The 25,913-nt window shown below is 43.6% G+C and overlaps 2 protein-coding genes and 1 long non-coding RNA gene across 4 annotated transcripts; 1 reads left to right on the top strand and 2 right to left on the bottom strand.

The window, feature by feature from the left end:
• Window positions 1-1,944: 1,944 nt before the first annotated feature.
• On the bottom strand, window positions 1,945-4,691 carry LOC114792934 (uncharacterized). Its single transcript, XR_003750172.1, has 7 exons — window positions 4,620-4,691; window positions 3,746-3,841; window positions 3,646-3,665; window positions 3,432-3,477; window positions 3,055-3,342; window positions 2,922-2,967; window positions 1,945-2,272 (listed from the first exon to the last, which is right to left on the bottom strand). It is a non-coding gene; the product is annotated as an uncharacterized LOC114792934 (long non-coding RNA).
• An 820-nt stretch (window positions 4,692-5,511) lies between these two features.
• Window positions 5,512-10,241, top strand: rnft1 (ring finger protein, transmembrane 1). Of its 2 annotated transcripts, none has more exons than XM_028983508.1 (9): window positions 5,512-5,677; window positions 7,200-7,615; window positions 7,696-7,772; window positions 7,849-7,949; window positions 8,256-8,409; window positions 8,486-8,644; window positions 8,805-8,870; window positions 9,281-9,382; window positions 9,470-10,241. In XM_028983508.1, exons 1-9 carry the CDS (start codon window positions 5,649-5,651, stop codon window positions 9,602-9,604), a joined length of 1,239 nt encoding a protein of 412 aa, XP_028839341.1. In that variant the 5' UTR covers window positions 5,512-5,648; the 3' UTR covers window positions 9,605-10,241. The 2 variants fall into 2 exon arrangements, with proteins under 2 accessions (XP_028839341.1, XP_028839342.1); XM_028983509.1 differs by having other exon boundaries at window positions 5,544-5,682.
• A 3,295-nt stretch (window positions 10,242-13,536) lies between these two features.
• On the bottom strand, window positions 13,537-23,710 carry rps6kb1a (ribosomal protein S6 kinase b, polypeptide 1a). The gene is made up of 15 exons (XM_028983507.1): window positions 23,503-23,710; window positions 22,051-22,094; window positions 19,527-19,647; window positions 19,367-19,435; window positions 17,932-18,079; window positions 17,701-17,758; window positions 17,003-17,103; window positions 16,632-16,722; window positions 16,146-16,236; window positions 15,920-16,027; window positions 15,597-15,659; window positions 15,342-15,419; window positions 15,013-15,120; window positions 14,655-14,767; window positions 13,537-13,868 (listed from the first exon to the last, which is right to left on the bottom strand). Exons 1-15 carry the CDS (start codon window positions 23,635-23,637, stop codon window positions 13,616-13,618), a joined length of 1,581 nt encoding a protein of 526 aa, XP_028839340.1. The 5' UTR covers window positions 23,638-23,710; the 3' UTR covers window positions 13,537-13,615.
• Between the last annotated feature and the right edge of the window lie 2,203 nt (window positions 23,711-25,913).

Genomic DNA, 25,913 nt, shown 5'->3' with positions numbered 1-25,913 from the left:
GCTTATCACCAGCCACGTACCAAGTTCGTTCAAGGTAGCAGTCATTAGACCCCTGATTAAAAAACCTGATCTTGATCGCAGTCAGCTTTCAAATAATAGACCAATATCCAACCTTCCGTTTATATCAAAAATCTTAGAAAAAGTCATAGCCCAGCAGCTGAGCGTATAGAGTTTGGTGTTCCACAAGGTTCTGTCCTAGGTCCGTTACTATTATCCCTATACATGTTACCTTTAGGTGACATCATCTGCAAACACGGTATTAGCTTTCATTGCTACGCTGACGACACACAGCAGTATCTGTCAGCAATGCCAGATCAGAGGCAGCAGCTGAACAAAATAGAGAATTGTCTGAAGGACATTAGACAGTGGATGCTCACCAACTATCTCCTGTTAAACCCTGACAAGACAGAAGCTCTCGTACTTGGGCCTCAAGCAGCCAGACATAAGATGGCTGACTACACCAAAACCCTGGATAGCCTTTCTATTTCACCAAGTATTGAAGTAAAGGATCTAGGTGTCATCATTGATGCAGGTCTCTCATTCAATTCGCACATAGATAATGTCACTAGGATAGCATTCTTTCACCTTAGAAATATTGCAAAATTAAGAAATATCATCTCAATGCATGATGTAGAAAAGTTGGTCCATGCATTTATTACATCAAGGTTAGTTTACTGCAACGCATTACTGTCTGGATGCTCTAGTAGGTGCATGAGTAAACTCCAGCTAGTACAGAATGCTGCAGCCAGAGTTCTAACTAGAACCAGGAAATTTGACCACATCACCCCAGTCTTACAATCACTGCACTGGTTACCCATCAAATTTAGCATTGACTACAAAATCCTACTTTTGACCTATAAAGCTCTAAATGGTCTCGCCCCGCAATACCCTTTACGACCTGCCGCACCCCCTTCGATCAACGGGTACAGGGTCGCTACTGATACCAAAAGTACAGAAGGTCACAGCTGGAAGCAGATCCTTCTCTTACAGAGCTCCGCAGTTGTGGAACGGCTTGCCTGTCAGTGTTTGGGACTCAGACACAGTCTCAGTGTTTAAATCCAATCTGAAAACCTATCTGTTTTCTCTGGCCTTTTGTCCCAGACACTCATTTCACTTCACTGTGACACAGTGTCAATTATAAAGTCGAGTTTATCACACAGTCCCCCTGTTAGACTCAGACAGTGTTAAATTAACCCTAGACCCTAAATTCAGGCTGTCCTAGTTAGGGTACCGGGCCACTGTAGCACCAATATACCACTATTACCACATATTTCAGTATCGGTCGTACAGTACCATCGTCTGCTTCTGTTTGTTTTCTCCAAGACACGGAATCAAGCACCCAGACTACTGGCAGACCCCAGTGAACACATCCTGGTTCCTGTCAACTGCTAAACGAGGACTCAGCATGAAATGAACCAGAGGGTCCCCACAGCCACCCCCACCATTACAACTACAGCTTCAGGGATCTTCAAATGGACCAGTAACACCATAATGGACATGTAATGTAGACCATGACACTGGACTACACTCTGGACTTCTCCAACCCTACAACTGTAGGACTTTTTTTTCTTTCTTATTGGACAAATCATCACAAACCCTGCACTGACACCATTTGCAGACTCACTCTTTTCCTTGTGTGCAGAAGGGGGGTGCAGTGTGGGGGGTGTCAACTGTAGGGCTTGTCAAAGCCACTTGAGACGTACTGTATGAGAAATTTGGGCTATATAAGAAATAAATGTTGTTGTTGTAATGTTGGTGTGATACATTCTGGCTACTGGGAGTGGTGGTCTAGAGGGTAAGGACGTGGACCACACACTGCACCCCGGGGGCCTGTCATGGCTGCCCACTGCTCACCAAGGATGATGGTTAAAAGCAGAGGACACATTTTGTTGTGTCACCATGTGCTTTACTGTGCTGTGTATCACAATGACAAAAACAATCACACATAGTACCATACGCAATATTTAATATGAATATATATACATCAAATCCCATTCTTGCAGGTCTGCAAGACAATGAGATGTCACTGCAGAGAAAGGTTGAAGCAAATGAAGCAGAATTTAAATCTCGCCTGGCATTGCGGTTTGTCTCTTTAGCGTCGGTGAACATCACAACCAAACGGGTCCACTTGCAAACACGTTTTGGTGGGTTTGCAAAAAGACTTTCTTTTTGTGGAAAAAAGAAACACACATTCAGGGATTTTTAGCTCTAAGGCACCTTATGGCCGTCCTGCTTTAAAAAATAGCATCTGGTCATCACCATTTCCAGTGCCCTGAAAAACACAATAATTATGTTATATGAACAATACTGAAGACCCATATCAAATTATGAAGTTTTCTGAGTGCTTTATAACATTATTACAGTATTACAGCGCTTATGGGGCAACCATGCTGAGTAAAATCACTTTTTCCACATTTTGTTATGTCACAGCCTCATTCCAATGTTGATAAAAAATTTTACCTCAAAATTCTACACACATCTTCACATAATGACAACATGGTAAAAACCCTGTAAATACTTTACATTTGGATTAAACAAGGAAGAAGCACGCATCTTGAAGAGTAGAACCTACAACTACCTTTTTATATTCCTGTCGCCCAGAGAACAATCTTCAATTACGAGTTTAAAAGGGGTGGAGCCGAATGATTGACAGCTCTCACACACTCTACCTAAATCTGCATTATTTAAAGCGCCGTCCATCAATATGTCACATGAACACCCCTTTTAGAAAAGTTGTGTTTCTTTTCTGTTTTATCGAAATATCTTTTTTAAAGCTTTTAGTGCTTGCAGCTCGCGGCACGTAGAGCTACCAGTTCGAAAATAGCGTTATACCGAGTCCGATGTTATACCTAGTCTCAGTGAAATGCCACTGCTATGCATTACACATCGTGTCATTTAAAAAATATCATAGCGTAAAATACCTTTTTTTTCACAATTTTTGTTCCCCACTCAGCACAGCAGGACAGGCTAAAAAAAAAGTCACGGGATGATTACTCCACAATCAGATTTCTTTTGATTCTTTTTGATACTTTTGATGATCATTTCAGCACTTACTGATGTTCCGTGTGTGAAATACTTTGAGGTTCAAATTCATATCGTGTCCCTCAGCCCTCAGGTTTTCCTCGTCGACTGCATTTGTGACTACAATTTTCCTTTTTTGCCAGATGCATATGACTAAATTCCCATGAGCAGGAGTGCCCGACGTTGAACACGTCTCTGCTTCTTGTGAGTCCATCTGAAAGCCTGTCTTCCCATTGAAAACCCAGAGCACAGTGTCACTTCTGCGACTTTTCAGCAAAACAAAACACTTCAGTGTTGAGTTGACTCTCTGCTCCGGGGAATCTGCAAGACAGCATGAGAATAAACCATTTATTTCCTGGTGTACAAAGTAAGAGTATTAATGTTAGTTTGTAAGAAAAAAAGTTATTTACCCCATCCTGGTGCTTCAGACTTCTCTTGAAACTTGTTCCATGAAAACTGTCATCAGTTCAGGTCAAAATACAAGCATGAACATACATTTTAGACGTCACAAAGCTTTCCTAGGAACCGGATTTATTTCAAAACACACAAGGTCAATGGTTATATTGTAATATTCGATAACCTCTTAAATTCCAATGTTATTGATTTAAACAATCCATGACTTACCATTCTGGCCTGTATATTTCCTATAACATTTATATAAGGCACATTTTAGAGTAAGAAATTTGAACAAATTCAGTTTACGTTAAGAAAAAAAAAAACTCACCTTTGCCATCTTTCAGCAGGAAAGCAATCTGCAGACAAATGGCGAGGAGAAGACAAGTACAGATGACCCTCTGAAAGTTGCATTTCCACATAGTCACTGGAATAGGATGCAAATTTTTATACTTTGTAAATGACCTTGAAAGTGACCTTTTTCCCGTTCAGAGCTTGTTCATTTCCTGTGGGGAGGTGAGATATTCCTCAAAAACCGATGGGCTCATCTGCTTGATTAAATATGTCGGTTCTTCTGTGAATCGCGACTGACCAATCAGCACACAGCAACCACTCAGTGCTGAAAATCCAGGTCCTTTCAATTCGTACCGGCCCCCTGTCCTGGACCGTTGAACTTCATCTGCAGTCTGTGTGGTGAGCGGGTTCAAAAAGGAGCAGTCTTTCCCCGAGGCTGCCACCAGGAAGCTTTTTCACCGCTGGGTGTCTGAAGCAGATCTCTGTGACCCCTGTACCCCCTACAGACCCCCCTCAAGTCCTCTCCTGATCCTCTCTCCACGTCTGATCATGCCACATGTGTCATGTGATCTTACCAGTCATTTAGTATTCCGTTTCACATCTAATCTCAGTTTGTGTGTCTTTGTTTGCTTTGCAAATATTGAAACATATAAAAATTTTGTTCATGGTCATGACAAATCCTGTTATATAATTACCATTACTTTGTAATTAAAAGGGAATTAACGAGTACAGTAATCATTCCAAACACGTGTTTACCATTGAATTGCGCAATACACAATTTTCACCAAATAATAATAAGGTCTAAAAATAATAGATGCTGATTCTTTATTTTATCTCAGACCACACTTTCCCACAACTGGCGTGAACGGCAGCATGTGAAGAAGCGGTTTGATATTTGAGAGTTTCTTTACCTGATTTGTGAAGCTGTGGAGGTGAGTCTCTAATCCGACAAGAGAAAAGACTTCCTTGTTGGCAGCAGCTCCTCACCTGTGAAATTTCCTTTACCTTGTCAGGCAGGTTATTCCTTTCAGTCATGTGCTTCCGAAATATGTCTTAGTTCGCTTTGCATGTTGTCATGTTAGAGAACTGAGATGATTCGTATAGAATTAGAATCAGATTTATTGGCCAAGTATATGAGCGAACACACAAGGCATTTGATTCCGGTTGATGGCAATCCTCAAGCACAACAGTATAAAAGCAACATCAATACACAATACAGAAAAATGCAAGTGTACATAAAGTGTGGTTGCAATGTTGAAGATGTTGCATATTTTTGTGAAACATTATTTCATGTTTATTATTTTTCCCAACCCCAATTCCTCCCCGCATACACACATTAAAAAATGGACAGCAGTTGTAGGTTTTTGTTCTCATTCTCCTTGTTTTACACTGCAGGCTATATAGAGTCTGTATAAATTCAGCCTGAGCCGGCCTGACTGTTATGCCGCGTGGTGCCTTTAAATAAAGGACACAGTCACACAGTCAGTGTGGGTTTCCCGACTCCAAGCTTTACTGCGCCATCGTATGTAACGATCTGGATATTGAAGGTATTTTTGCTTGAAATAAATAAAAAGAGAGCTGGTGGTGAGCTGTCCAGAGTTGTCCAGTCTGGAGACTGGACGACCGTCTCAGCAGACTGTGTTGATGAAAAAAGAATGAAAACTTGTAGAGAAGGAACTACTGTAACTACTGATTGTAAGTCGCTCTGGATAAATGTTGTAAATGTAAATGTTCTTATAACCCCGACACTCCTGAGCCGCACGCCGTCCTGAGGGCGTTTGACCTTTGACTCCGTGACGTCACCGGCGACGTGCCTGTACACTAGTCGAAGAAGAGATGTTAGCATTTCGCTCCATGATACACTTGTTTTAATTTACCTTCTTATATTCACCCTGTTGCGCTAACCGTTTGTGCGATAACTTAATGGAGACCGGCGGCTTATGATGAAACTCCGCACTCAACATGACAGGTTCTGTGCGTCCGTTTTTATCTCTGAGTTTGGTAGCTTGTTTGCGGGTTAGCCTGTTAGCGTGCTAGCTATGTTGACAGTTTCGGTTGTGGGGCTGAACGCTGCAATCTTTTCTTTTTAATACTCGGTTTGGTTCATCAAATGCAAACTGTATGAAGCTTTTAGAAAATCAAAAGGCATATAATCCATTTTGGCTCAATATGAAATAATTTAGTAATCGTTAGCAACCCTGATCATGTGATTGTAGATTTGCTGTTTTACTCCTATTTCTTATATATATAAAAAGTGTGTGTGTGTCCACACTTTATGTGATGCCTCTATGGAATGTGTACGCACACTGAATCAGAATCAGAATATATTTGTTGTCATTGCAACGAGTTGGACGAAATTGGGTACCGTGCCTGAGCCATAAATTCTAACATAACAGAAAAAGATATCAGCTTAACAATAAAAAAGAACAGAGTAACAGTCTGCATGAGACACCCCTACTGTCATTAAAGACCTGGAGTTTAAATTGGAAAAATTTTTGGAATATGAAATAAACACATTTCATGAAATATGAAATAAAGTTCTGGAAGAGTCATTGTAATCCGACTGCCACATGAACTTATAATGATGTACGTGGTTCCCGTAAGACTATGTGAGGAACTTTTTTTCTACGTGCACTACAACGTTTAAAATGATCGCAGGTCTGTAGTATCTTTGCTGGATTTCTGTAGTGAACCATGTATTCCGCGTGTCCCCTTTGAAATGTCCTGTAAATTACAGCTGCTGATCGAGGCCCGAGCAGTTTCCTGGGCAGTCTTCACAATTCGCTGTAGTGCAGCTAGAAAACCACATGCAGAGGCAGTATTGATATGTACAAATTCTCCTTTGTTAGAGGAAACCTATCAAAGCAACAAAACGACGGTCTGATCTGGAATCTGTCCCCTTATGACGTCATAAGGGGAAAGGTTACCTCCCGTTTCTCATGCTTTGTCTGCATAGAGAATTTCCCACTCCTCCCCTAAAAAAGTAACTCCAGTGACCATCATGGCTTCAAAACGTGTGGAACATTGCAGTTGGTGTAAAAATTAGCACAAATATATATTTTTAGTTCCATCATACAAGCCTCTGAAGATCCAGAGGATTTGTTTAATTTTTTCTATAAAAAAAAACGCTGATTTTACTTCCTGTTTGCACCAAACATTGTGGTTGGTGAATGGTGTTGATGACGTCATTTCCACGAAGGCCTGCTCAACTTCTATTGGCTGCTCTCCTCCTTGTCCCGCCTCCCTCCTCCTCATTAGCATTTAAAGCAACAGACACCCAAACGGTGCGTCCTGGGGAAATCTCATTGTGGCACTGGTTAGTGCCCGTCCCCAGTACCGAGAGCAATGCCTTTCATGGCTGCCCACTGCTCATGCTGCAGTGTTTCACAATCGCTTCACTTAAGAAAAAAAAAAAATCATGTAAGGGGCCTTTAGGAATGTGAATGGGACATTTTTATTAATGTACATGAACTACTTTTACTGTTTCACAGTGAGCACAGAAGGTTGGCGGATCTGAGGAAAGCAGCAACTGTAATGCAGACTAACTCAACAGAACTTCACGCTCAGTCCGGCAACGCCACATCCCTAACTCTGCAAACCGAGCTGCTGGCGAGGGGCGAGGAGGGCTCCGGCGATGTCCGCGTCCCCATGAACACGCCCGACGCCGGCGGCGGGAGAGCGGGGCCCCGGAGGCAGAGAGCGGCCTCGCACAGGCACTCGCATTCCCACGGCCACGCCCACACCCACTCCCACCACGAGCCCGAGACGGACGGGGCCGACTCCGACGTGGACTCGGGGGAGCCCAGCGGCTCGGTAACCGAGCTGCGTTACCTCTTCCGCTGGGTTCACAAGAGCCTTCCGTTCTTGGTCATCTTGTGTGCTAAGCTTGTTCTTCAGCATGCCTTAGGTACAGAACCCTCCTTGTCGTATACGACCTGCTCTTTTCCAGCAACTCTGCTGTCGGCGTCATTATCTGGTTTGCTTCAGGTCTCGCCATCGGAGTCGGTGTGTTTACTACATTTTTATACGTGAACCGGAATATTCAAAACCAGGTGTTCCTTCAGGTGAGAGCACCATGTTGTCAACGTGGCACGCGTATGGACAGTTCCAGTTCTGTTCTCAAACGTGCTTCTGTTCCAGGAGCGCCAGTCAAAGCTGCAGTGTATCTGGCTCCTGCTGCTCCTGACGTCTTCCTCACTCCTGCTTTACTACACTTTCCTCGAAGAACAACTTTACTACTGGTAGGACATGCAAGTTTTATGGTTGAATAGTGCCCCACTTCGGGGCAGTGGGGGCCTAGCGGTTAAGGAGGCCGCCCTGTAATCAGAAGGTTGCCGGTTCGAATCCCGGTCTGTCGAGGTGCCACTGAGCAAAGTCACCGTCCCCACACACTGCTCCCCGGGCGCCTGTCATGGCTGCCCACTGCTCACCAAGGGGGGGGTGGTGGTTAAATGCAGAGGACACATTTTGTTGTGTCACCGTGTGCTGTGCTGCATGTTGTATCACAATGACAATCGCTTTACTTTCACCCTTTTCTTTCTTTTCAGCCTAATCTTCTTAAGCCCGAACATTGAGCCACTGAGCTTCTGGGGAGTTTTATGGGTTGTGGGGGTGACCAATTTCATTCTGAAGTTTGTCTTCATGGGATTGAAGTGCCTTACACTGTTGGTCCCCACGTACATTATGACGTACAGTACTAAGGTATGGACGCTGAGCTTTGTCGTTTATTGGTGTCACATTTAGATGAAACTTTATTTGTCATGCTCTGTGCCCACAGGGGAGATGGTACATGTTGACAGAAGAGGTCGGCCAAGTTTACCAGGCCGTGGCGCCAGTGTCCGTCTGGTTCCGTTACCTGGTGTCTTATCAGGACTCTGACGGGTTGGCTGGATTGACGCTGGGCATTGTGCTGGCTTTAGTCTACCTCATAATGAAGGTGAAGTTCCGTGTTTCAGTTAGTGTGCACGTCGTCTAGAGCTCGTCCCTGTCACTACCGGTGGCAAGTTGCTCTGGATAAGGGCGTATGCCGAATGCCATAAATGTAAATGTAGAAAAGAAATAGTAATTTAATGTTAGAATGTTTTTATACTTTCCAGCTCTTGGGACTGTATGGACAGTGGGGCTCCCTTCAGAAAACGTGCCGGATGTTTGTCAGCGACCAGGTAACAGTAAATGGCCCTTCGGTTTCTGCGGATTCGGTGACTATTAGCGGTGTTAGAAAAAGTCGATACTGCAATATATTGCGATATTTTATATTGTTATGTTGTATCGATACAGGGACATGAAATATCCATATTTTTGTATGCAAACTGAGCCCACCGGGTGGTGCTGTCGAGTGTTTTCTTCAGTGAGGTCAGCAGAGATCAGAGTCAGCATCCAACTGCACCCTCCACTGGCGCTGTACAGCTGAATAGAGAGAAATCGCAAAACATGACAGACCCATCACAGCATCTTTTTATTTTATTTTTCAGCAAACTACAAAATATCACGATATAATCGTAATGCGATTGCGTCGTATGGTGAGAGCCTTGCCAACACACGCCCCTAGTGACTACGCTTGTGTCCTTTTCAGTATTGCCGTGTGGCAGCCACGAGGAGTCAGTGCAGTGAAGCCGGGGGTGTGTGCCCCATCTGCCAGTCGGAATTTAGGCAACCCCTGGTTCTCCTCTGTCAGGTGAGCCGCGCCTTTCCTGTCTGCTGACCAAAAAAAAAAAAACGAGAAAAACCTGCAATTTGAATTCATGCCTTTTGTTTCCTGAAGCACATTTTCTGTGAAGAGTGCATCGCCTTGTGGCTTAACCAGGACAAGACATGTCCCCTCTGTCGATCGGTCATCGTGGACAAAGTGTGCAAGTGGAAAGATGGCGCCACGTCTCCCCATCTACAGATCTACTGATCAGAACCCCGCCAGACCACCATAGCAGGATGCAAAAGCATTGCGACGGCAATATTCTATGGTGCAGAACTTTGGACCTTCCCTGTCTCAGTGTTTTTCATAAAGGGCTTGGTGTTCTTCAGGACACTTTTAATACTGTTGCATTTTGCACTGAGCGTGACCGGTTTTTACAGATTATTTATGAAGCTCTTTTCTGCACGAGTATTTTCTTCCTCTTGGCAAATTCATCTAATCTAGGTCGCCAGCCGCCCCTGGTTTTTATGCGCTGCACTGTACTTTATTAGTAGTGTATAGTGCGTAGAGATTATCTGGCTTCTTTCTCAAAACTCTGGTGTATGCCATTGCTTCAGAATGAATGATTTCACTCAAGTACAGAAAATAAGTCGTTTTGGGAAAAATGTTAGATTTAATGAATAATATTTTCTATAGTGTGTGATTTGGTCTAATATTGGGTAAGGAAAGACACAAAATTATTTTTCTACAATGGTGCACTTTCATTGTTCCTGTGGGGGGAAAAAAAAGAAAATACCAAAGACTTGAGTATATGCATCTATTTTATTACCATAATGCATTATGTAATTCAAATCATGTCAAGTCGTTTTGTCTTGCATTAAAAGTATATTTCCAATTGACCTGATTAATTGCAACAGGTTTGTATCTTTAAACTGTCAGGCCGCACACATTTCACTAAAATAAAAATCACAGGATTCCTTGTTATTTCGGCTTATTTAAAATAAAAAAAAATCAAACCAGCCAAAGGCCAACGGGACGGTTGCCCTCTCAGGAAAAAAAAATCGACTTCCTCGGCGTTCGCCGCGCCCAGGCTACACGAGGCCAGTGTGCACTTCTGTCAAAAGTGCTGGCCCTGCAGATTATATTAATAGTACAGGTTCACTGGGGCCCTAAATAAATAAAAGACCCCATGTTTTCTGTGCATAGAGCTTTCATCAGAGGGCAGCCAGTAAATCAGGCTCCATTCAACGTGATTTGATGCAAACAATACGTGTCCGTTCAAAGAACAAAAAAAAAAAAAAAGGTGAGCCGCGTCACCACCTGCGCTCACGAAGAAAACCGTAATAAATTATTATTATTGTCGTAAGCCACTTGAGAATGGGAATGTAGGAAAACAGAGCTATATACACAACTCCTGCGACAAAAGGTGAAGTTCATGAGTGTGCAGAAGGCAGGCGGTGTGTGTGTGGTCTTGTGAGTGTGTATTTTGGAACAGCCTGATTTGAGGGCTCGCATCATACACAGCAGTAGTACAATAAACATCTGAAACCTAATAATGTAGATGATTTTTTTCTTTCTTTTTTGCTCTGGGAAACAGTCTTTAAAAAAAAAAAAAAGTACAGTAGGTAAGACTGGAGATCGCAAAGCTTTGCAAAAAGAAAAGGTGTCACCCCTGATCCTCGGTGTCGTCGACAGAACGTACAACATACAAGAAGATGATATTTCCTGATGTAGCTATATGTACAGCAGCTGCGCCGGACACGTCCCTTTCGGGTGCACGGTAAATAAAATCTGAAAATATGTAACAGGCTCCTGAACTGCACCCATGCATGACCAGCTTGGATTGATTTATTTTTTTTTTTTTAATGGGGGGGGTTGTAGAGCAACAAACTCTCACATGTTAGAGCAGTGGATTCTGGGAGACGTCGAAAGCAATTCTTAAAGCGTATAATGGTTTAAAAAAAAAAAAATGTAAAAAATAGCCCCTTGTTAGTTAAGCCTTCAACACCCCGCCTCTCATGTACACATGAATAATTCAGATGTCATTTTTACACTCGGTTAAAACACCAGTATGGAAAATGTTCATGCCCCTGCTTACCATAGCTACTGACGATACACACACACACACACACACACACATATTTATATATATATACAAAGTTCAAGTGTTTTTCAAGTTTTCAGAACATATTAAGCTCCATCGGCTCAAAATTTCCAGCCGCAGAGAGGACGCGGCTTGGAAACTGGATTTGTGATCATCTTCAGGCGTTCACCCCCCCCTGTTCATTTGAAAAGAATCAAGTCATCGATCATTGGTGCAGGTCATTTGCATAGCGCGGCCCAGCAACGTTATTCCCGAATGGCACTGACACGTGGGCGGCGTTGAAAGTGTGAGGAAGATGGTCTGCGCGGAATCCATTAATGCTTTTATTTCACAGTCGACTCTTCAGATGCTTTGCGTGCCGCGTTAACATGTCTCAGATGTTCCGCTGCATCCAGGTCGTAATTATACACCCTTTAGCAGAGGCCTGATTTGCACCGTTAGGATGGAGGAAGGACAGCCGCGAGTCAGCGGTAACCAGCTTCTCCCGGAATACGAAGCTCCGGGCAAGGACCGACGAGCCCGAGAGTAAAGTAAGAGTGAAATGAAGGCGGCTCATTCTGAGAGTTACTACCCTCCCAGGTCGTCAGCATCTGGTCGTGGCTCTGCGATGCAGCCCAGGGATGAATCCAAGAAACTTCTGAACGGGACCCGACGGACACTTAGCCATCTTGGACAAGGACGAAACTGGAAAGTCTTGGTCCTCAGCGAACTGTCAGCGAGCCTAAATGATCCTCAAGCTAAATAACACTTCAAAACTATTTATGGACATTTCTGGAAACGTGACAATCTTGTCCTTCCACTGGCTCCTGCAATCGGCCACGTTCAGAGCGAACCAGAACAGGAGGAGCTTTGTCCTATGGCTTTTATCCCAAGACTCATTCATTAAGAAATTACAGCAGCACTTCAGATCACACTGAAACACACATGGCAACGAATACTCTGGAAAAACGACACGACTGGTGTTAAGGGTGATTTTTTTTTTTTTTTCGTCCTCTAGATAGATAATATGCCTGCCCCAGAACGGACTTTGAATAGCTTTTGTTTCATTGTTTCTATCATAAGAATAATAAAGGATAGACCTTTGGCACATGAAAAAGCATTAAGAAAAGTCATTTGGATTGTATTTTTTGGATTTAAAAAAACGTTTCACCTTGTAGTGTCTTCAGTGATCTGGCAACCTTATAGAGGAAAGAATAAGAACAAAACGAGGTAATGTGTATGTGAGCTGAGACCCCAGAGAACCACGCACTTTTCAATACTGTTAACAGGCCGCGACCCAGCGGTGCCTGAAGCCGGCTTACATTCAGTTCACAAGGTCCTTTTTTACTGAATTTACTAATAACACAGTCAGATGCAGCAGACTTATTAATGGCAGATTACGATAATGAAGCAAGGGAAAAAGGGAAAAAAAAAAAAAAAATGTAATTTAAAACTCCACTGCCCACCCGTGGCCATGATGGGCATAGTTAACCAAAAAAAATAAAAAAAATAAAATAATAATAATAATATACACCGATGGTGTTTGCTGGACAGCAGTGAATATAAAAGGAGCAGAAATGGTGATATTCATATGTTGTGTTCATAACTCTTTAATGTAGCCTCACTTCATTAAAAGAAGGGCTCAACCATTCAGTAAGGCAGGGGTGTGTGTGTGTGGGTGGGTGGGTGGGTGTGTGTTTCGCTGCCCACACCCCCCTTTAAAAATGTCGTCCATTCCAGTATCGGTAACTACATGTCAGTTCGCTCGTGGTCGGGATAAAGTGAAGACGCATCCCCAGCCGGGCCGCTTCTCCCCGAGGAGTACCAGTCCGCAAGCAGAAGCGAAGCTGCTCGGTGTGTTTTAAAAGCACCCGGATGCACGCGCAGTCCCAGTAGCCCTCCTTCACACACCAGCACTCACAAAGTGCAAGGCACGTGAAAGGCACATGCCGAATACTTCCGACCCGAGACGGACCTAAACGAGGCTCTTGCGTCTCTGCCGCTCGCCACGATGGTCACTGCAAGGTCTGAGGCAGAAGGTGACGACGGCACGTTAGGGCCTGCTGGGTAATCTGAGCAATTTCTATGGTTCTTTGAAAAGAAAAGAAGAAAAAAAAAAAAAAAAAAGAAAAGGATACTATATACGGAGGAGTGGTGGGTTGGGGGTTTGCTAGATGGTCCAGACGAGCTGTGCGTCATAGATTCATGCGTAAATGATCCGGCCGCTTGGACAGCATCGGGTACGCTTGCTTCTTGAAGGAGGCCATGCCGGCGCCCAGTGGCTGCCTGATCGGCAGCGGCGCAGAAGCTTCCGCGCTGGCGCTCACGTTCATCTGCTCCACGCTAGAAACTTCCATGGGCTGCTCGTTGGGGGACAGGAGAGGTGGGGCGACAGAGGGCAGAGGTGGTCCCCGGGGCCAGCAGTCCCCTTCAGCAAATTTTACAGGACTGAGGGAAGAACGGAAAGAACACCCAGTTTTTCTTACGCAGAAAACAGTAGTGAAGAACATACACAGTGTTTATACCTTGGACCGCAATGAATGACGTAACTACGATTAGGCCTGTCTTTAATGCATCCATCATGGTAATATCTGACTGTCTTATCCCACCTTTTAGGTTGGATACCCACATTTTGAAGTGGCACTACCGCTTCTGGCCACTAGAGGTCATACAAAACCAATGGACATGGAGCAACCTGAAAGATTTTAGTTTGACTTAAAATAAGAATATTTTGAATCTTGCCGAATACCAACTTAAATACAAATCACTTATTTTGTACATAAATTTTACTCTTTAAATAGTAGTAAATTATAGTCAAACTGTGATTAATCATATAAGTCGCTTTACACTTGTAGCTTGACAATCATCTAGCAATGAAACCATGAACGGTGATGCTATTGTGTTTTATTAAGACAAAGAAAACTATTTACAATGACTGGTGCTCTTTTGCAAGTAGACGCAAGTTATGAATTTAAACTAATAAATAAATAAATAACTCTGTTTAGGGGAAGTACGCCTTTAATAGAGTATGGCAAAGACATAGTTTTTTTTTGTATTCCACCAGAGTGCCTTTGCTATCTAGTTTCCAAATTTTTTTACTGGCGAAGTCTACAGTAATTCACTAGTTAATCTGGACTTGTGCATATGACAATTTACAAGTTTAATTCTGTCTCAACAGTCATTGTTGATTTGTAACACTAGCAGCTGCCATGTCCACACACAGGTATGGTTTACCTCACTGGTGTTCTTGGGCTTCCCAGAAACTTCCTTGGTGAGCGGATCTTCGGCTCGTAGGAAAACTTCTCTTTAACATTCTCAAGTACGGATGGGGCCACGTATGTAAAGCCCTACGTGGCAAAATGAGAAAATGTTTTTAAAATCATCATCACAGACCCTGGACAAACATGAAGAAATTTAGTGCTGTGGAGGATGAGCAATGAGAACAGCATTGAAATTTATTGTGCCATGCGGCGAATCAGTGTTTCCACAAACAGACCAGATGAAACCATTTAACCACACGGGGGGAGAACAGCAATAACATCACAAATGAATTAAGGCCAAACACCTCCGCAGTAATAAAATATCTACTCACCAGGAAGACTTGGTTGGCACTTTCGCTGAGTGTAGAGTCATCAGGACTGTCCACAGGGGTCTGGCTGGTGAATTTGGAGTCAAACTGGCTGACATCGTCCGCCGATTGCTGTCATATGAAGAACAGTATTAATAATTTATTAACAATTCTGCTGTAATGCAAAAACCGGCAAGGTGTCAACAAAGACATGCATTTGATACTCGTATAGTACATTAGCAGAATTTTATAGGTCTGACAATTTAAAAAAAAAAGTTCACTTATTGCACATTTAGAAAATAATTGATTGTGATTGATTACGAAGTCTACTAGTAAGACCAGTGGACGCTCACCAGAAAAGGCTTAAATGGGGGTTCGACCTTGCGGGCGAAGAGGTCATCCCAGTTAATATGCCTGAAGAAGGGATGAGTCTAAGCATGAAAGAGAAAGTGTGTCAGGCATAAACACACACACAAATACACACTCAGTCCAAACAAGCAAACAGGCTTTACATGTAAACACAGAACATCAACACACACAAGCTGCACGCAGAAATAACCGAACGGTTATTTTTAGCCCGAGATCTCGGGCATCTTCGAGAATTTTACCTGAACTTCAGAGGCATCGCCTGGCCCTCCGCCCAGTCGTAGAGAGGCGTTTCTCTTAAGCAGCTGCAACACAAAAAGACAACACGTAACTACAGCGCTCACATGATGTTATGGAACAGGGGTCACCAACCAGCCCTGCACAGCTTCGAGCGTCCCATGTTCCACCACACCTCATTCAACTCAGGAACTGGTTGACAACGAGTACAGACGTTGAATCAGGGGAGCAGAATGACGGTAAAACACAAAAACGTGCGACCCCTGGGATTTAGGTCTTCTGTGTTGACATGTTAAAATGAATCCTGTTAATGAGAATGAGTGAAAACCTTTTTCAGAAGGTCCCTGGCTTCTTGGGTGAGGTAAGGTGGGAGGTTCAGTTTGCACTTCAAGATTTTATCTATGGTCTTCTTCCGGTTCTCACCAGTAAAAGGTGGCTGTACAATGAGACAGAAGGCTGATTTACTCTGTATTCTCTGGTTACGTACGGAACAGTCACTGAATCTTGTGTTACGATTCAAATTCTTATTTTGGCTCCGGAAGAACAAGCCTCACCGCGCCGGTCAGCATGTCGTACATCAGAGCCCCCAGACTCCACCAGTCTACTGCCCGGTTGTGTCCGCTGCGCATGAGAATCTCTGGAGCCCTGCAACCAAGTCACAATCCACATAAAAAAACCCACACAATCATGACTAAGAGGAGATTGTACATATAGCACAAAAAAACCCATCATTTTTTCATAATAGAAAGTTATAAGCCTCATCCAAATAAACTTTCTGGTACTGAAAAAGGAGTGTGAAGACCAATAAAATAGACATATTGAGGACAACAGGGAGGACAAAAAGAAAAGGGTCTAACTGGTTGGAAAAACGTAGGACCTGATAACATGTAAATAAAATCTAAAGATTGCAGCACACGTCATGATAAATACTATTAGGGTGGAAAATGTTTGAAAGTGTGTGATTTTGCTGGCCATTTAACCCCACTCACACACTACTTTGTTCTTCTGTAGGATAACGGAACGCTTCATGAAATGCTTACATGTACTCTATGGTTCCACAGAACGTATGGGTAACGGTGTCATCGTGGATGGACTCCTTACAGAGGCCGAAGTCGGTCAGCTTCACATGACCTGAGGAGAAATGAGGTCAGAAACGACTCGGGACACAGGAATCAACACGGCCAACCTTGTTTGTCCCATTCGACTGTTCATATTGGGGGTTTTCATGGCACTGACTGGCCCTGGAACAATGGCGAAAAAAACTGAACTGCTCTATATCTACACTTCCCTTATATAATATTTTTATACTATATGTAGTATTATGTCCCCATTAGTAACTGTTATGAGTGTAGCGGTGTTAAATCAATCAATCTAGAACCGGATTTTAATAGGACCGTATCCATGCATTTACCGCTGTTGCTCAGCATGATGTTCTCCGGCTTCAGGTCGCGGTAGATAATGCCCTTCTGATGCAGGTGACCGAGCGCCATGGAGATCTCAGCCAAGTAAAAGCTGCCGGGAAAAACGCGCACACAGTGAGGACTGTGTCCACACAACACTTTCACACTGAACAGCAGTTCACCACCACCAACGTAACGGCAGCTAGACAGAACACAGCTCGGCCGGACGATAAATGCGAGCGGCGAACAAAGGATTCGCAGAGATCAGCTTAATGACGGTTCCAAGTGTCCCTGGACAAAGGACAAAACAGGAAACCATTTGTTCCTTTACCGAGAGTTACCTCGAGATTTAATAAATAATAATACATTTTTTTAAATGCAGCAGAGCGAGGTTGATGAATGGGGTTAGTGCAGGATCCAGATGGGCTCAAGGTGAGACACACGATTGTGAATGTTCCCCGGGACTTTCCTCGGAACATTACGTAACCTGCTCCATGATTACCGTAAACACGCCACAACGGCCGGCAGGAAATGCGTATGGAACTGCATTTTTTCTCAAATGTTAATGCAACATGTGTTGCGCTACCAGCGTAAACTAGTGGCATTTTATTCCGATGTCACCAATGAATTACACATGGGCGTGCACACACACGCCATTTAAAAGCAGGGGACACTGTGGCAGACAAGGACTTGTTTGTAGGCTGCTCACCATGCTGTGTCCTCCATGAAGATGCCCTCTCGCTCCAGCTGCATGAAAAGCTCTCCACCTGAAATAAAGAATTGAGGCACAGCTCAGAATTCTCAATTCTTCTTGCTTATTTTCTTGTCGCCCGAACTTTGAAACAGAAGTATATTTAGATTGTGTGTATTTAGTTGTGTGTGTGTGTATTTAGTTGTGTGTGTGTGTATTAGTTGTGTGTGTGTGTGGACACCCACTCACCGCTGAGGTACTCTAAAATGAGGTACAGTTTCCCCCCGGTCTGGAAAGCATACATCAGGTCCACTATAAATGGGTGTTTGACTTCCTCCAGGATGTTCCTCTCGGCCTTGGTGTGTGCCGTGTCCTTCGCATTCCGCACAATCATGGCCTGCAGTTAGGAAGAGAGAGAAGGTCCACGGACTACACTGAACAACGCGATTACGAACAAACACGGGCCGCAAGAGCGAGGTGACGTAGGGCCATTAAAAAAAAAAAAAAAAAAAACATTAAGGCCTGGGCGCCGCACGGGGGAGACTTGGTGCAACTTGAAGATAATCCAGATAATATCTACTCTGTCTCCTGGAAGGAGGGGCGGGGCCGCTACTGCTTCAAACGCTGCTTTCACCATCAACATATTAACCCGTTAACAACACACACGCGGCCGCGTGTGACCAGGGAGGAATTCTGTGCATTCCAAATATGTCCGCCACCGTCGAGAAAATAAATCTGACAGGAGGCGAGGGTCGGGTGCGAGTGCCTGATATCTCTCTGCACAGCCCTGATCTACATGTTCTTACATGACTCTTGACTGGCCAGGGCAGGAAGCAGCAGCGCTCGGGAATAACAGGACTTAGCGGTGACGTTGCATTATTCTCACTCTATGCTCCATCATACGACTATAAACCTACAAACCTGAGTTCATACCCAGTTTCCAATTAAGGGATGAGTGGGCCAGACCAACGTGACAATGGCAGAGGAGAACGATTAAGTTCCTTCAGACGTTCTGTCCCTCACCAGGCCTCTGGGTGGAAATGTCTCCAAGGGCACAGCCGCCGTGTGTCGTTGTTGGGCCCGAAAGGCTCTGTGATAAGCACCCAGGCATATAACTCGCTGTATTGAGTGTCCAAGATGTGGCGATACCAGCATGCCACTCACAGGCGATCGGTAGAGTTTCCCCTCGGTATCAATTCCCCTATCGTATTCTCCATCGCTGCAGGACAGCGCTACTTCTGAGTCTGGCCAAGAGCTCCTTATCACGCTACAAAGCAGCCCAATTAATTTCCCCGCAGAGACCCAGCGTAACACAGCCAATTTACCTCACGGCCGCACAAGGGGTTACATATTCTGAAATTGTATTAAAATAAGGTTTAAATATGACTACAGAAATTGAGTTACAGTAAGAAATATTGCAAAAGTGTCAAAGAAAAGGTAGTGAATATCTGAGTCACATGCGGCAGATTCATTACACTTGTGAAATGAAACCCACTTTGTATTGTTGTTTACGATCGACACAGGTAATATTCATTTGAATCTGTCAATGATCCAATCAAAAATTGATAAACAATACAGAAGTCAATACATGCTTGGGGCTGAAGGTCTTTGTTAGTATTTTGCTTGCGACTGTCTGCGTCCGCGATGCGAACATCAGGAAAAGAGTGACAGGCAGGGTGCTCACCTTTTTCAAGACCTTCATGGCAAAGATTTTCCCTGATGTCACTCCGGACACCTTTCTAACTTGAAAAACCTGATGAGAAACACGAGGTCAACAGGCAGTAGTTACACCGCAACAAGCTGGGCAGCGGAGCGTCAATACGGGAGAGGGCGGGAGGGCTCACCTTCCCGTAGCCGCCTTTTCCCAGCACGCGCAGCAGCTCGAAGCACTCGGGCCGAATCTGCTCCGTGCCTTTGTTGACGTTGTCCTCTGAGATCTCAAACTTCTCACAATCGTCCATATTACTACGCAAAGGGCAGCAGAACAACGGTCAGTACGCCTGGCACATACATTTCAGCTGACTTCAATTATTCGGTCATAATTGCTTCTATTCAATGTTATAAACCCAACTGTAACGTGCAAGAGGAGAATCCTGGGTAATTTAGTTGCAAAAACCAAGCAAATGAAGGGGCAACTGATGTACTGAATTTATTAAGTAAAGGGATCAAAAAGTTCTAATATGACTAATAGACACCTGCAGATTAATCACTCCACTAAATATGGGAAACTAGGAAATGCAATTGTACTTTCAACCAATAAATTGGTTATTGCTTATGGAAAAATGGCTAAATAATTGACATTTTATGGCATTTATCAGACGCTCTTATCCAGAGCGACTTACAATCAGTAGTGACTGGAACAGCCCCCCCCGGTGACACTCAGGGTTTAATGTCTTGTTCAGGGACACAATGATGGTAAGTGGGGTTTGAACCTGGGACTTTGTGGTCTTCTGGTGCCAACCACCCTAAATATAAATATAAGGAGCATGAGTCTCCAAGGAGTCCATATATTATGTATAATATCTAGGAACCTTGTGTGCGGTAAGAGCACCAGCATGAGACGTCACGTGTAGGAGTCTGACAAGATCTCGGACCACAAGAACTGCTTCACGTTGCATGCTTCTCTTTTTATTGGGGAACAAGTGGTAGCCAATCGGCCATGTTAAGCCTACTGAGAGTACGAAACAACGATCACTTGCCGCTGCCATGGATGCAGCCACCACCAAGTCATGGTGGAAATGGCACAGCAGTTCCTGTGCAAAATTCTTTCACATAAGGTGGAGTAAATTTGAACATCGTTATAGCCCTGAATTTAACAATCACACGGTCGGGGTCCCATGATTTCCGCGATGTGGAAAACACGGACAGAATCGTGGAATCAAACAAATAAAATGGAATCCGTTGTAAAACGTGGAATTACGTTTCACACACAGCAACATAATGTAAATGCACGGTCAACATTGGTAAAGGCGGTCAGTGTCGAATCCGGAACGCTTGCCTAATTGGTTCCGTGCAGTTAATAAAATCACCTTTCGAATCAACTGATTTGCTGATCATTATCATTGCATAATTCATTATGCAATTGGACAAGTTTTTTTTGTATTACAGGTCTTCACAATGTGTATTTCATACATTTACATTTACCAGACGCCCTTATCCAGTAACAGGGACAGTCCCCCCTGGAGCAATTTTAGGGTTAAGTGTCTTGCTCAGGGACACAATGGTAGTAAGTGGGATTTGAACCTGGGTCTTCTGGTTCATAGGTGAGTGTGTTACCCACTTGGCTACTACCACTCTACCATACCACTACCATTTCTTTATGTTGATTTCAAATTTGAAGCACTTTTATTTTACAAATGGAGGAATGTGTAATATTGTGAAATAGTTCGCTGCATGAAATGCATATTATTCCAAAAAATATTATTACAAAAGGAAACAGTAAATGCCCAGGCACTTTGTTGATTAAATGTGATTTGTCATTATTGCATTTGTTCCATTTCCCCACCCACTCCATATTCACACAGTTTTTAGGTGAACAAATGCGTTTATAATGGAAAACACCGAATTCACAAGAATAAAGAAGGAAAAAACGGAATTTAGGAAAATTTCATTTCATAGGGCCCTTCATGGTGGCCGTGAACCTATAAAAGACCAAGGCCAAGGTTGTACAGACCCTTAAAGGAGGCAGAAAGCACCACCATAAAGAACAATCTAGAACTACACAGAGCTGTATTAAAATGGCACCACACACACAAAAAAAAGGAGGGACAGGAGAAGATGTACAGACTCGACCACTTATCCAGGCTCACACTGGGAGCAGTCACTGAAAATGTGTCTCGTTCTCGTGAACCCAATATTGTGCATCATCTTGTGAGCTGAGCTGTGTGTCTAAATATGAGGTTTATGTAACCTTTTTGTTAAAGCATAAATAATAATAATTTGTGCTCATTTTCACATCCAATCACCAAGCAACTGTAATGCTTCGCACATTTGGAAGCCTCTGAACAGCGAAGTTCAAAACACTTTACACTCATAGCCATTTCTACCAACTGCACGACAATAGGGGAACTCGTATTAATGTTACATAATCTCACTAAGTGTTATTTTCATGATAGGGGACCTTTCCATTTTTTTATGGAACTTTTATTGCTGGTCCCCGCTTCAATGTAAATAGAGTAGTCATCTTCACAGGGCGTATGTGTATTGTTAAACTGTCAATAAGCTTACACCAAAACAACACACATGACAGTTATTAGTCAGCTAAAATGTCATGATCGTGACAGTCTTCACGCTCTTTGTTAGTACTCAAAACTAAAATCTATTTTCAGACAGACGCACACACACACACAAAAACGACAAGTAACTCACAATTCAAAGCTGTTGCACTGGTCCATGTACTCGCTGATCTGGGCCTGGCACAGACAGAGGAAGACGTTAACATTGAGCTAAACGTATGACAACATATCAAATACATACTTTGTCCATCATTTATGAATACTAGTAAAGAATGTTATACGACACTACCAAAAATGCAAACACATATCAGGGACCACGGATACACATGCATTTGAAAAATCCCGGTGTCCGTTTGTGTCAAGAGCTGTGGAGCAATAAAAATACACCTTGGAAATGTATGATAATTGCTTACATCAGAACTTGTCAAAATGTGTATTTGTGACCACGGTGCATGTTAGAGCATCTTATACACTTGATAGCCTGGGCCGACGCAGCTCACCGTCGGCCACATCCTGTCATTCCTAAAGTCACAGACAAGCACAAGCTGCGCCGAAAGACGTGCCAAGATACTACACTTGGTTCAAAAGGCTCTGGAGGTGAGCAAAATAACTTATGGAGCAAGTTATTTTTTTTGGACACGCAATCAAGGTGTAAATGTGGAGGAACGCAGGGAACCGCGTCACATAAACAGCCCCAAGCCATCAAGATCGTATCCAGCTAATGCTGTGCTATTACCGGCCTATGAAGTCCCGCTCCTTCATGAAGCCAGATAGAGACATATGAACACCGATTAGCACATGTGCCCACTTCACAGGGTTGCCAGGGTGGCGGTTTTCGCACCAAACCGATCATCGTTATTATAATTTTATATTAATATGTAGCCTTTTTGCGAGTAAAATTAAGACCGCCAACGTGTGGCGTGTTTAAAAATGGCTTGTTTTGTTTCACGTTAAAACCGGTGAAAGTGAAAGGCACCCGACGTTTTCACAGGCATTCACGGAACGCAGGGTGGGAGTTGAGCAGAAACACTACCCAACGCGTGAAAAACGGATTCTCGTGGGCAGGTCGGAAATGTAAACCGTGGAGCTGTGTCGTGAGCGTTCTTCTACATAAAACACCGCACGCCTGCAGTATTTTATCTTTGCTCTAAATCACAGTTTCCTCCGCTGGCGAGGGTCGAGTTCGTATGCCCAGGTCACTTGTCTGCTGTCGCCGCACTTCAGACACCCTGCGCCCTTCAAATGTCACGGGCCGTGTCGCAAGTTTCAGTTCGTTTTCGTGTCGGATTTTATTTTACTTCTTGAGAAGCGCCGAGGTTGGAAAAATTGTTCTCCACCTGGCAACACTGGCTCGGCGGCTAAAACCCTCCGTTAACTTGACAGCGTTGCCGTTTTCGGTGTTGTCAGGACAATGGAGAGCACCGGCGGCGCCCCGACCCCGCGGAAACGCTTCGAACCAGGCTGCGGGTTTACTGACGCTTTTAACGCGGCGTTCCCCTTTATCGGCTAAGGCTGCTAGCCAGGATGCTAACAACACAGTGCCGCTGCCACAGGCCCACGCCTCGGCTCGGATTCGTGAACTCACCCCCTCGTCGAGCTCGTCGTCGGAGACGGACTCCTCGGGCTGATCCAGGTCGATGTCGAACACGCCCGCCATGGCTTCGCTCCGTCCCAGTTCCGTCGGTCCGCGGGAAAAGGCGCCGATTCCCCCGCGCCTCATGGAAACGCGTGAACTGCCGCCATAACCGGCTGCTACGGTTCCCCACACGCGGAGCTCCGGCAGCCAAACAAGGTTTCGCGAGGGGCGGGGCGGCGGCGAGGGGCAGTGCGCATGCGCGCCGCGCATTCCTCAGTCTCCACTTCGACAAAACGTCCACAGGACCGTGCAGAATTATGTGTAAAAAGTTTAAAGTGTTTTTTAATCTTTGCATTGTATATTGTTTGCATATACAATACAGGCCAAAAGTTTGGACACACCTTCTCATTCAATGTGTGTTCTTTATTTTCATGACCATTTACGTTGGTAGATTCTCTCTGAAGGCATCAAAACTATGAAGGAACACACGTGGAGTTATGAACTTAAACAAAACGTGGGGACCTGGCCTCCACAGTCACCGGACCTGAACCCAATCCAGATGGTTTGGGGTGAGCTGGACCGCAGAGTGAAGGCAAAGGGGACAACAAGTGCTAAACACCTCTGGGTGACGACCTCTTGAAGCTCAACGAGATAATGCCAAGAGTGTAGCAGTAATCAGAGCAAAGGGCGGCTATTTTGAGGAAACTAGAATATAAAACATGTTTTCAGTTATTTCCCCATTTTTTTAAATCTAAAAATGTGAATGGTCATGAAAAGTGTCCAAACTTTTGGCCTGTACTGTATATATGACCTACAAATACAAAATAAACAAATGTATCGTATTGAAATGTGATTTGACTTGTTTGACAGACAATAAGCCTGATTCCTGATGATCGGAGAAACATACGTAATCATTTTTAAATTATTATAATAAGTAGGAACTTTTATAGAGTTGTGAGAAAGCATTAATATTTTATTTTTTAACTTCTTTCTCATGGGCTTGTGTCAGTATGAAATAGGACATATTCTTTATATACTTCAATAGACTACTACATAATGCCTTTAATTACAACATCAATATTTTAATTAGTTGTATAGTATTGTGATAAGAATAAATAATGTATTACTACTGCTTAGGAAGGGTTTGTGGATGGGAGAGTTGTGTAGTTATCTCCATCATATCCCATAGATTCTCAATGGGGTCAAGGTCAACATTTTGCGATGGCTATTCCATACGTGACAATCGGAGCCCCATGAATCTTGGCCTTGCCATCATAAATATGCATATGCCATCTTTAAAAACAAAAATAACATGGTCATTCAGTAAGGGTGGTAGTAGCCTGTTAGGTAACACACTCACCTATTATAAGTTGCTCTGGTCGGATTGTCCCTGTAACTACTGATTGTAAGTCGTTCCGGATAAGGGTGTCTGATAAATGCCGTAAAATGTAAATGCAATGTGAGTGTATCCAGACCTGACCGGCTGACCCAAGCCCAGATTCTCCACAGGCTAGCGATAATGCATGATGGGTGTATCACTTCATGTAATTCCCTTCTTACCACGGTCCACCGGAGCCAATTGAGGAGTAGTAGACACCGTGACATCACATCTTTCATGCTTGCTTCAGGCTCCCACTAGTGGTAGTGTTCATATTCACAGCTGATTTGAGGTTTTCAGTGTGCAGAGTTGGGATGTTGTTACTAAGAAGTATTTAGAATACATTGTATCTTACTAGATAGTACTTAGAATACATGGGAATGCTTATAGAATACATTTTTGCAACATAAAAAAATTTAAAATTTGAGTTCAAATATCTTTTCCAATTCTAAAAGTAAGCACTGATGGATGACCTGATGATGGTCAATGCAACTAGAAATTACACTAGCTGGGTTAAAATCTCTGGGGCAGTGGTGGCCTAGCGGTTAAGGAAGCGGCCCCATAATCTGCCAAGGTGCCACTGAGGTGCCACTGAGCAAAGAACCGTCCCCATGCACTGCTCCCCAGGCGCCTGTCATGGCTGCCCACTGCTTACTTAGGGTGATGGGTTAAATGCAGAGGACAAATTTCACTGTGTGCTGTGCTGCTGTGTATCACAAGTGACAACCACTTCACTTTAAACTTTAGTTCTGTGCACAAATGGTGTAGTAACAGTGATTAACAGAGTGTGTAGGTCATAGTTTCTCATCCCCGCAACTATTACCTTCATTATTAGGCATTGATAAACACCTTAGATTAGGTTTGAAGTTGTAATTCACTGTTGATTCAACAGGTTAAGTGTATGTTATTCTGAATTCAGTCTGACATCAATTCATTTATATTATGCGCTGTCATTTGCTATTTATATTCTACCCTACAGAGTCTGTGGATTGATAAGATTAAAATGCTAGGTCATGAACTATTGTCACAAAATGTATTGTGT

This window comes from Denticeps clupeoides, chromosome 6, assembly GCF_900700375.1.
Source record: "Denticeps clupeoides chromosome 6, fDenClu1.1, whole genome shotgun sequence".
Classification (NCBI taxonomy): domain Eukaryota; kingdom Metazoa; phylum Chordata; class Actinopteri; order Clupeiformes; family Denticipitidae; genus Denticeps; species Denticeps clupeoides.
This window is presented reverse-complemented; position numbering and strand designations above follow the sequence as displayed.

Coding starts and splice junctions, on each gene's coding strand:
- rnft1 (XM_028983508.1), top strand. CDS start 5,649: ATGATGAAACTCCGCACTCAACATGACAG. Junction 7,773..7,848: donor AAAACCAGGTGTTCCTTCAG/GTGAGAGCACCA, acceptor CTTCTGTTCCAG/GAGCGCCAGTCAAAGCTGCA. Junction 7,950..8,255: donor GAAGAACAACTTTACTACTG/GTAGGACATGCA, acceptor CTTTCTTTTCAG/CCTAATCTTCTTAAGCCCGA.
- rps6kb1a (XM_028983507.1), bottom strand. CDS start 23,637: ATGAGGCGCGGGGGAATCGGCGCCTTTTCCCGCGGACCGACGGAACTG. Junction 19,648..22,050: donor CAGTGCAACAGCTTTGAATT/GTGAGTTACTTG, acceptor CCCTTTGCGTAG/TAATATGGACGATTGTGAGA. Junction 15,121..15,341: donor CCCCATTTAAGCCTTTTCTG/GTGAGCGTCCAC, acceptor TTCATATGACAG/CAATCGGCGGACGATGTCAG.